The 11,935-nt window shown below is 38.8% G+C and overlaps 1 protein-coding gene across 2 annotated transcripts in view; it reads right to left on the bottom strand.

Annotated features, from left to right (window-relative positions):
• nrp2a (neuropilin 2a) overlaps window positions 1–11,614 on the bottom strand; it is an 87,550-nt gene extending 75,936 nt beyond the window's left edge. The window contains exons 1-2 of one of the 2 annotated variants that reach the window (XM_039648322.2): window positions 10,910–11,614; window positions 1,680–1,857 (exon numbers count right to left, since the gene is read on the bottom strand). In XM_039648322.2, the coding sequence (XP_039504256.2) occupies window positions 1,680–1,857; window positions 10,910–10,982 (251 nt within the window). In that variant the 5' untranslated portion in view covers window positions 10,983–11,614. The remainder of the gene's footprint in view (window positions 1–1,679; window positions 1,858–10,909) is intronic. The other variant, XM_039648321.2, reaches the window with a different exon arrangement.
• Window positions 11,615–11,935: the final 321 nt, after the last annotated feature.

The raw sequence follows: 11,935 nt of genomic DNA, 5'->3' as shown, positions 1-11,935 counted from the left end.
CCCCTTCTCCCATTGTCTCCCAATCCTTGACAATTTGGATACATCTCCAAATGTACCACAAAACCTCATAAAGCAGTGAATGTCTTGCTTGCTTACATAAACATAAATGAGGACTTGGCACACGGCCCAATTTAAAATGGTGCCTGTCTCTTCACAGCTGGTTGTTTTTAAGGGGAATCCTACAGATACCCCCTTCCCCACTGCTCCTATACAAATTGGCGGCCCATGGGGAAGCCACAGTGGGTTTAAACCACTCATAAAGGAAAGCGCTTAAAAACAACATTTCACACCAGCAGGGACAATGAAGAAGACAAATAGTAATTTCAGACAATAAATTCACAGAGAGTAATTTAGACTAATGTATCCAAAGTGCAAGACCATTTGTCACTAGTCTTTTAGAGAGACTTAATGGAATAGTTCACCCAAAAATGAACTGGAATAGTTCACCCTGTTTTCTCAGTCTCATGTTGATTCAAAACTGAGGGTAAGAATATCCTTAGAAGAAAGAAAGTCATACAGGTTTGGAACAGCATGAGGGTGAGTAAATGATAACAGGAATTTCATTTTCAGGTGAATGATGGCGCAGTGGAGAAGACACATGCCTTTGGTGTAAGAGACCCAGGTTCGAATCCACTGTGAGACACCAATGTGTCCCTGAGAAAGACACTTAACCCCTAGTTGCTCCAGAGGCGTGTTACCTCAGACATATATAGCAATTTTAAGTCGCTTTGTCGCTTTCATTTTAATTACTGAAATGACTATCTCTTTAACGATGTAGACCTTGTCCAGATTTGCCATGACTTTGGGGAATAGATAGCCACATTGCGATCTACTCAACTTTGTTTCATTGCTAGCTATCACTATTCTTATTGCAAGTGGGATTGGCCAAATACAGTTCTACACCCCATTAAAAATGCAGAACCTGAATTCACTTTGTAAATTTGTTGATGAACAGAATATATCTTGGCATCTGTACAACAGTAAAACTTTAGAAATGTATTAAACAATTAGCTTGTAGGATAAGGGCGTCTAATCCTGCTCTTGGAGGGCCACTGTCCTGTTGAGTTTAGCTCCAACCTGCCCCAACACATTCTCCTAAATGTGTCTAGCAACCTTGAACACCTTGATTAACTGGTTTAGATGTGCTTAATAACAACTGGACCTAAACTCTGCAGGATAGTGGCCCTCCAGAAACAGGATTGACCCCTGTTTAAGGGTAAAAGAAAGGGTTTGACGTTGGTAGAACTGGTCATAATGCGAGTCAGACTCTGAGAAGTGAGAGCCTGTGGATGAACATAATTAATTTTACAGCTGAGGGGAAACAGTTCCACAAAAAGCCTTCTAGACGACCCCCTTTCCCTGTGACAGCTGCACTGCATCCCTGAATAAGCCCTTTAGGCTCACTCTAAACCCTATTATATCTCTCTTAACGTCATTCCTCTTTTCACTAAGTTCCACCTTGCACTTTTGCTCTTCAAGTCGCCCTTTTCTCTTAAAGTCTTCATACCACATATCTCTGTTTTCCACATTCTCCCTTCCCCCTTGCTCACACCTTTCTCTCTCAGAATCGGAGGCAAATGAATTGCACACACATCCTTATCGTTCGTCATTCTGTAGAACCACTGCTTAATTCCCCCTTTTTTCAATCTAATTTCTTTTATCCCACACATTCTTCTCACCTGCAATTCAGTTTTTCCAGCTCAAAGTGGGGGTTGAAGTTGAGCACGATGCGCTGTGAGGATTCGGGTGCGCTGATCACCCACTGGCAGCTCTGATGGGGCGGGTATTCCAGAGGGTATCCTGGAGAAGTGATGTAACCGGCATCGCTGGCATCCAGGTGGCCTCCACATGTCTCCACTAGGACAAATGGGAAAGAGACAAGCAGAAAGAAAGTGAGGTGAGGTAGTGTTTCAGATAAGTTCGTTATTAGCCGCATATACTTAACGCTTGTCTGGCCAAGCAAAGTGGCGTGAACGCAAGGCAAATTAAGTACATAAATCACAAGTGCTACCAAATCCCTCAGTGAGAACTGCATGGCTAAGAGGAATACTTAAGTTGTCAAGACAAACACACTGCTATATGACGATATTTCCTAATGCATGTTGGATGATGTCACCAAGGTCATATTATGTAAAACTGTTCGGGAATGCCGACTTCAAAAGCTAAAATTATATCTCCCAAATGGTATTTCTGTGTGGATACTGTATATCTACAATAAATACATTTTTAATTTGACAATTCGTAACATTTACCTTATATCCTCTGTGGTAACAATTTATAAGACTAACATGACACCTTTATAATCATGACATGACATAAGTTGCCTCATGACAGCCAATGTCAAAGCCAACCACATGACAGTTTAACTTCATTTTGTCAAGTTATCATGACAAAGACATCTTAAACAATGTCATATTTGCATTCAAAATGTCATTATTGAGCAAAAGACACTTAATGACAGTTGTCATAAACATGCATAAACCTTCCATATGTCATGTCATGATTATGAAGGTGTTAGTCTTATGCACACCCCTTCAAGTAAAGTGTTACCTTTTCTGTCAACCTTTCCCCACAATGCTAATAGAAGCATTCAATGATGCTCTCTACAAAAATATTATAGTCTACCGCAACTCTAAGACAGGAAGTGACATGCAGGGTTCTTCTCTGGAGGTTCAAGGGTCATCCCCAAAGCTGCAACAGGATCCAGCATAACAAAGCCTTCTTCTATCACCCCACCCAATGTGCTTTCCCTGCTATCTTCACCGAACACTCCTTCCACGTGCTAGCGTTCGTTCTAACATTTTTTTATGCCGCCCTCACACATAGCGGATATCATTCTGGTCATTATTATTCTAAATGGAGCTAAGATTAGGAGACAGAAATACTTTCTGGTCTTTCACCATGACAACCGTGCGGTGAGGGGTTTTTAAGCACATATCAGCCAAACGACAACTGAGGAATTAGAAGATTCTGAGCAACATATTTTCACGTAACCTTCATATTTGACTATTTGTAAAAATGCAAATCAAATAAATTTGTGTGCTTTTATCAGAACATCCCAAATATATTCATTTTAAATTAGTTCACACTTTAAGATTGACCTGAAGATGCCTTACTTGTCACGTCTCTCAGAATGTTTGACATTATCCTCTAAAATTAAAAACTAGGACCATACTAATTAAACATTGTTAGCATAGCAATCTATTCATTATTTCAGCTATTTGTTAACTAAACTTTTCTTTGAAATGTTGTTTAAAATTGGTGATCAATTCAATTCATAGGTTATTAATGTGTGTCCTGATGCACTTCACTTTATATCCTGTTAGTCTTCAATAAAAACTTCCTGAATGACATCATCCTCCAGGAAGTGACATCATTATTGTTGAGAATACAGCAGCTTAAAAACATGCCTAAATCATTCCAAATTACAGGAATCACTTTGATAAAATCAACATTTCAAAAACAGATGGTACACGCACACACACACACACACACACACACACACACACACACATATATATATATAAATATAAGTGTACAGTCTAAAAATTGCTGGGTTGTTTTAACCCAACTTTGGGTAAAATATGGACAAACCAAGCCATTTTGGGTTACATTATTTAATTGCATTTTTAACCCAACGTTTGGGGTTGTCCATATTTGACCCAAAGTTGGGTTAAAACAACCCAGCATTTTTAGAGTGTATACTTGAACTGAGCATATTTAATTTTTCATATAATAGAAGCATATTCATTACAGAGTTAAAAAGGTACTGCATAAAGTGATTGATCTACTCTCTAAAGTGATGGACATTACAACCAACCACATAAGAAGAGAAGCCTGAAGATTATATTTTCTGTCTAATAAAAAGCGATATGTACACCTCCACAAAAGGAGAGTGGAACTCACTAACACACTTATGTTCAGAAGGATACATCGCAGCACTCGTCGGAAAGGGAAAGTGGGAATAGTGCAGGTTTAGAGAGGAAGAGGGTGGTTTGATTGACAGTTCTGGGTCTGATGTTGGCTTCTGCAAATACAGAGATAAACACGGCTGTCTAGCAAGCGTTAGGAAAACAACTCCTCCTCTCTGACCGAACAAACTTCACGACTACATTCTTACCCCACAACTGGTAAAAGCTAGCGCATAACAGAATCTATACCGGCGAATCTATACAGAATCTAGAATTTCTAACATTGCTCTTGAGTCTCTGATATTAAAGCAACAAAAGGAATAGAGATGAAGCCAGAGAGAATCAAATTTCAAATGAGACTCATAACCCCCAAATACACAACTCCAGAACACTCAATAACTACGAATTTTCAGAAAACTTGTGAAATTGCCCTTCAAAAGCGAGCTGCAGGGCATCCTAGAACCACGTTACAGATCTCCAGCGCTATGCATTGGTGTGGTGGAAAATCTTGAGACAAGGAGTAGACTATCGCCTGAAGCCAAAACTCCCATACGTGCTGATGTGCCAGTCGTAAGAGTCTGAATAAAAGCTACGGTTGGGGCTTCTTTCAAGTGTTGACATTTCCACTGCTATTATGTCTCTTTAAAAGGTACACTTAAAAATGAGGTGGCATTTAAGGCAACAACCGAATCCTTCTAACCCTTTCAACTATATCTTCTGAAGGGGAAAAGCCAAGCGCACACAGAGATACTCATCCATCCATCCATCTATCCATCTATCTATACTCTCAGAAAAAAGTTACAAAAAAAGCTGTCACTGGGGTTGTACCTTTTCAAAAGGTAAACTTTTGTCCATTTTAGATGCTAATATGTAAATGTAGGTGCTATTATGTACATTGTAGGTGCTAATATGTACCATTAAGGTGCCAATATGCACCCTTTAGGTACAAAAGTGTATCTTTTGAAAAAGTACAGCCCCAGTGACAGCTTTTGTCCCTTTTTTTTTCTGAGAGTGTATCGCATACAAATCATTAAGCTGATTTTGAAAACCATTACAGTGATGGTTGAAATCATTGAAATCAGCAAAGGCAGTTTATTAAAGAAATGTAAAGGAAATGTTAATATGATGATAAATAATTTACCATTTAAAATCACATTTTTATTGTTATTATTATTTTTTTTTCATTAGATTCATGAGTAATGGGGGTTTGTTTTTATAGTGATCATGAAAATAATGTCACAATGGGAGAAAAATGGTTCTAACAATAGGCTTCCTTTTCTTTTTTTCTTTTTATAAAGATAACTTGACAGTTCCCTTCCAGCCCTCAATTCCTCACCTCATCTCAGTATTATTACCCAATATATTACAGGAACACAAAAGGACAGACAGACAGATAGCAATCTTTCTAGCATTTTCATTCAGTCTGAATGTATTCTCTGGCTGTGTCTATCGCTCCATTGTGTGTTTTCAGGGAAGAGGGTCTTGAGGATTAATCCATGAGGGGGGATTTTGCGTGCTCTGCACTTTTTTAGACAGATCTGTCCTTTCATGTAGGGAGACAGAAGGGGAGAGGGGCTACAGACAGCCTCGAGAAGAGATTTCAGACCTGTTTCTTTGGAATGAACAAAGAATAAAAATGTGTTTTTTGTGTCATTTTAAATGGTTTGTTCATCCCAACATAAAATCCATATGACTTGTACACCATCTTTTTTTGTGAGGAACACACTGAAAAAAGTCATTAGCTGTGACAGGATCCCTGGCTTAGTGAGTCTTTGTAAACATTTCAGACCTGAAATAACCGATTCATTCAGAAGATCTGACATCTGACTGAATGATTTGTTCATAATGCACATCGCCACTTCTCTCACAAAGTTCAAACTTAATCAATCCGAGAGAGGCGTAGCCATGTCCGACTTGTGAACAAATCCTTCTTTTGAGTCATATTTTTCCAATTAATCCAGTTTACAACACCAGTCTGAATATTTTTTCTCACAGATCGGACTGAGTCAGTTCTCAGGTTCGGTGATCCAGTGGCAGTAGTTATGGATCACTAGAGGGAAGGGTTAACTTTTAAAAAAAAAACTTTTGCTGATATTTTACTCACCCCCATGTCATCAAAGATGTCCATGTCTTTCTTTCTTCAGTCGAAAAGAAATTAAGGTTTTTGATGAAAACATTCCAGGATTTTTCTCCATATAATGGACTTCAATGGGAACCAAACGGTTCAAGGTCCAAAAGACAGTTTCAGTGCAAACTGCAAACTGTTCAAAGGGCTTTAAAGGGATTCCAGAAGATGAATAAGGGTCTTATCAAGCGAAACGAAAACGAAAAAATAACAAAGTTTAAGTTTTATAAGCTCAAATGCTCGCAAATGCGCGTTCATGACTCTCCTGTTCGAATGAAAGAATCCTTTTCCAAGTCAATTCGTTCATATTGTTCGTTGAATCAACCAAATGACACGAAAAAAAGATTTGTTCATTTTGATGAATAAGTTTGAACAGGAGAGTCACAAATGTGCATCAAAGAACAGAGCAAGGCGACTATTTGAGCTTATAACTTAAACTTTGTTATTTTTTTGTTTAAATGAGCGATTGTTTCGCTTGACAAGACCCTTATTCATCGTCTCGAATCATTTAAAGGCCTTTCAACAGTTTGCAGTTTGCACTGAAACGGTCATTTGGACCTTGAACTGTTTGGTTCCCATTGAAGTCCATTATATGGAGAAAATCCTGGAATGTTTTCATCAAAAACCTTCATTTCTTTTCGACTGAAGAAAGAAAGACATGGATATCTTGGATGACGTGGGGGTGAGAAAATTATCAGCAAAAGTTTTGTTTAAATTTTTCATTTTCAGTCTGAAAGACCAACATGTTTTGAACAACAAAGATAATAAAAATGGATAAATCTTTCATTTTTTTAGTCTAACACTTTAATAAAACGAGGAGGCGTTTAAAAGACTAAAAAAGTCACACTGCAGAAAAAAACTAAAAAGGGCCTAAATGAACAACTCCCTAAATGCAAATCGCTAGGCTATGTGTTTGTGCCCAGATGTTTTTTTTTTTTGTTCATCTCTGCTGGTATTAATTTCTATTAATGGAATCATCGCTGTGCCGAGCTGTCACCGCTGCGATAAGTTGCATCCATGTAGAGAGGCCATGATATATCTCCATCTTTCTCTCCCACTCTTTTTCTCTCTCCATCCTTCCATTCGCACCTTAATTAAAAAGTGCTGTCACCCGCGGTGAGGAAATCAGCACCGATCCATTCATCCTTACCAAAGCTCTCTCTTGCTCACTCGCACTCTCTCGTTCTCTTTCTCACAAGTTTCATTGCTACCAAAAGAATCCATGCGAATGAAATTTCATTCTATTCTTCACACACAGCTTTCATATGGCTTCAAATGACAGACTAAAGTCTTTTTGGCCTCTTTCGTTGTACTTTTATGGTCTACTTTTTTTCATATAGGCTTGTAAAAACATGAGGGTGAGTAAATGATCACAGAATTGTCATTTTTGAGAGAATTCCCTTTTTCATTTTCATTGCTGAAACTTCCTGACTTCTCTTTTTCACATTACATATTACACATTACACATCACTTTAAACCTCCTATATTCTTTAAAAAGAGCTACAGAACTTTATAAACAGCACTATAAACCAGAAAAAACATGTAGGCCTAATAAAAGTAATCATAATGCAGTTTTTTGACCAACTTTAGGCTGTTTCTAAGAAACAAAGAATGCTAAATTATCATGGAATTCCAATGGTGTGCGGTCACATATGTACATGCATCAGCTATTTTGACTCTGAAGGCAGTGCATCCAATCAGATTTTATAATACACTCCAGTCACCAATTCCCAGAGCACATCTGATCATGCATCGTGAATTTTACAGTGTTCACCAGAACTTCTGCGGTGTCCTAATTTACAAACATCAATGTGTCACGTTATCCGTCTTCCCTCTTACACCCACAAGCATGCTCCACTAAAAGCTCAAGATGACACTAACTAGGAGGAGCAATTTCAATTATTTATGCTATATTTTTAATTCTTCCTCAATTCGAGCAATCCAGGGAATACTCAGCACCCACTGCCTCTGCAGGGATTGATCCGGTCGTGGTTTCCTGGCCTCAAATGCAAATTTTTGACCTTCTTTTCCGAGCTGAGACTGCTAGCTTTTGCATAGATTAGTACCTCTTCTATTCATGAACACCAGAAAAATAGGATGAAACAGCATACACAACCACTTTGGGTGTCGCAGATGAAAAGACGATGTGTGTACGTTTCAGTCTATTTGCAGGAACGCTGGGGAGAACTAAGTGCTTTGTTTGTTCACGTGAAGTATTTATATGTGTCTTTTCATCCTTTAATCAGGTATGTCAAGCTAAAAACCTGTCCTAGAGGTAAAGGAAGGCTGCTAACATACAGTAGGCTGAATATCACTATCACTAATGCTAAGAATTGATTTAAATAAACCCTTAATCCTAAACATTTCACTGTTTGCGCTACATACACAGGCGATACCTCAAACTGTGCAACTTGGAGAAGCATGCCATTACTTTTCGAAGACATAAGACTTAGGATCTTTGCCTGGAGTGTGCTCAAATTGGGAAAATCATCCCATAGAAGTACCAGAATATCATAGAGACTTGGAGGTTGGCTATTTTCTTAAGCAACCACCAAAAATACCCATCCAAAAACATATAGCAATTACCCATTACACCCTAACATGGCAGCAAGCAATGCAGTTTAATTTGCTTTCCTCCCTCTAAAAACATCATCTAAACCCCTAAAACTTAAAATACACAGCAAAATGCATCAATGTGATCCTTTTTCCTTTTAAACAGGAAAACTACCTGGAACGACTCCTATAGTAAAGGTTCCAGATTTGAGGGCGGCGTTTGACAAGATGTAAATATGAGGTGTGATTGGGAGGTATACAATATTTGAACATAAAAGAAAACGAGCCATTGCTAAGGCACTGTTAACATATGGACTGCCTGATATCATTCTATGTGGGTCAACGTGTCATTTTTGTGGCCAGGACAGAAACTGAGAAGGGCCCCTAAAGGCATGGACCTCAAACAAGAGATGTGGTGTCTTTGTTGTCCATAATTCAGCGTATAGTGTTGTGCTTGTTGCAGTCGGTGCTGCTCTGGGAGGGGGCGTTTCAGATAGGCTACCTGCGAGACATTTCAGGCATTAGTCCAAATGGGTTTTTTTAACCCATGACCTTGAAATTTTGCCATTGTCTGCACAAGATAAGCTCACAAATCAAAACTGTTTACATGAATTACCCCCCAAATAAATATGAACATATCAAATTGTAATTACAGATGTTTTAAGAGATTGCAGAAAATAAACAATAGTGTAAAACGCCTATTCATTTGCTCTTCACACTAGTGCAAATTATGAGCTCCTTTTCTAAAGCGTCAGCCACTTTAAAGTGGTTATTCCTTCGTAGAAATAGCATTTGTAAAGTTTGTATAGCTATTAAGAGCAATTGCAACATTGGTGGAGAGTCCAAGTCAAGCCACAAATCCATAATGTCATCAATATTCAAAGTTAGACTATAGGGTTCATTCATCTGCAGCTGCAAATTTCCTTCTCTTACTTATTAAGCTGCTTCATCATTTATTTAACCTGTTGGCCTAAAACTGCAGGTGCTGCACTGTAAATACAGCGTAGGCCTACACTAAAAATCATTAAGATGTATACTGTCACAGTAATACGCTTTTGAGTCAAAAGACCAATTAGCCAAATCAAATGCTTAGGCTAATTTCCCTTTTAGTAGCAGTTGACGTTAAAATTAACGATGAATTGTTGACATCTCCCGAGAAAACTTGGACGGCATGTTTATACACTTCTGCTTATTTAACAGCTTCTAATGAACCACTGTTTTGCTATTCCGGAATAAATGGGCGAAACACGTCGTAATGAACAAATGCGCGATAGGCTACGTGTTTTGTACGTGCGCGTTGCCGTCCGCTCGCGCCTTGACACTGTTTTCCAGTGAAAGTCCTTTATGAAGACCAACAATGACCATTTCTAAACGTCCTCAACAACTGTTCACTATTCAACGGTGAGGAACCATATATACAAAGACCTTTTTAATTCAAGTAAATTTCATCTGCTAATGTTTTCGCGCAAACCTAATAATCATTTTTAGCACGGATCAACAAGACATTAGCTAACAAAACTGTATGGCACTATCTTATGAAAATCGTAATGAACTTATTCAGTTTCATAGGCCTAGCGACCGTATAAATAGGTAAGCGCAAAAACTTACACATAACAGTTGAATAGCCTCCAAAATCACTTATACTAAACTCGTAACGCGACGTAGCAATATTTTCTCCCAAGGTTGCAGTGAACATGGCTAGATCACTTTGTGATTTCTGATTTTTCCAGTTAAAAATGTATTTCAATTGATCTTTATTGAACCCATTTGCTATGGTTCTTTATTGAATAAACTACATTACGGGTAGGCTAGAGCTGCATTATGATTTATTTGAGAAACTTTAAAGAAGTTATTATGTGATATCCGGCTCTAAAAGCCTATGTTTTACGGTTTTTACTCAAACTTACTTTTTATAATTATAAATTAACTACCGGCCGCCCAGTTTGGTCTGGAAGTCTAAGTTGTCCAGCTTCCTAAGTCCGTAGGTTTCATCTTTAGACATGACTATTGTGGACAAATAGGTAGGCTATAATGTCTCAAAACGTTTATTTTAAGGATATCATTAACTCAGGTCATGGCTCAAATAATCTGTTCCATTCATTTGCCCTTTGTTAGATATAAAGCTGTTCTTTTTCCTTCACTAAATAAAACCAGAAGCTCTTCTTTTCTCGGCATGGTTTGCCCGGACAGCAGAAACACACGTTCGCTTCGCCAGGAGAGAAATCTGTTTGCCATTTGCGGATAGCCTCACTGGATGGGAATTTAGACACACTGATACCGTTACGAAAGTTCAAGAAAAAAAAGAAAAAGACAAACTTACTTTCTTTTGCGCTGACTTTCAAAACGAAGCAAAAGATAAATGCAATTCCTTGGTAAGATATCCAGAAATCCATCTTTCCAAAAATGTGCTGCCTTGAAGAAGTGACCTGTGTTCAACTAGTGATCTTCTTCAAGGAACAAATGTCGATAATTCAGACTAAGAAAAGAAAACAAAATAGCCGGTTTGCCTTTATAATGCTCAGAATGTCCTATTCAAATGCAGTTCTGTTGAGCCCATTGCGCACAGCAAATGCAAACTGTGCATGACATGATCTATGTCATGTGTAGATAAAAAGTCATGCCTTGTCATAAAACAGCCTGTTTTCAAATAAATCAGAGGTCTTCAGCTGTATTCCGTTATAAAGCAGTCGCGGATTTGCGTGCGTTATTGCGCTCCATCGCCTTATTGGTCTCCGATGGGTTGATAGAGGTTTCCGCAGGGATTTGTCCCCTTAATCGTCTGCTTAAAACACGCTGCCCTCCGGACACAGCTTGAGTGTTCTGATATCTTCTTGCTCTCGTAAGTCATTCGATCACACCCAGGAGGCACCAAGTTTTGTCCAAACGGGCAGACAGGAGAGGGATTGGTGTTGCGCACAGAAGCGTGTTGAAGCGCACTGGTGTGCTCGCGCAGAGCTGTGGCAGCAGCGCGTGTGGATGTGTGTGCTCGAGAGCGCGAGTGAGTGAGTGAGTCAGTATGTGTGTAATAGCATTTCTGAGCGGCGCAGCTATCGCATTACACTGAGCTTTCTTGGCCCGCCTCCCCTCTGTCACTGATTAGAGAACATCTCTCTCTCTCTCTCTCTCTCTCTCTCTCTCTCTCTCTCTCTCTCTCTCTCTCTCTCTCTCTCTCTCTCTCTCTCTCATTATTATTAGCATAATAGTGGCTAAATAAATGCAGTTTTATGTGACTAAAATTATTTTTTTTTTCAATGAACGGATGCATAGAATTGGTTGCCGTACAAGTAGTTACCACAGAGGTCCCGCGCGGTATTTTACCCATAGCTTGTTGTTATTATTAGCTATT

This window comes from Pimephales promelas, chromosome 6 (assembly GCF_988280905.1).
Source record: "Pimephales promelas chromosome 6, fPimPro1.hap1.1, whole genome shotgun sequence".
In the NCBI taxonomy this organism is placed as follows: Eukaryota; Metazoa; Chordata; class Actinopteri; order Cypriniformes; family Leuciscidae; genus Pimephales; species Pimephales promelas.
Note: the sequence above shows the minus strand (reverse complement) of the source record. Positions and strands in the feature narration are given on the sequence as shown.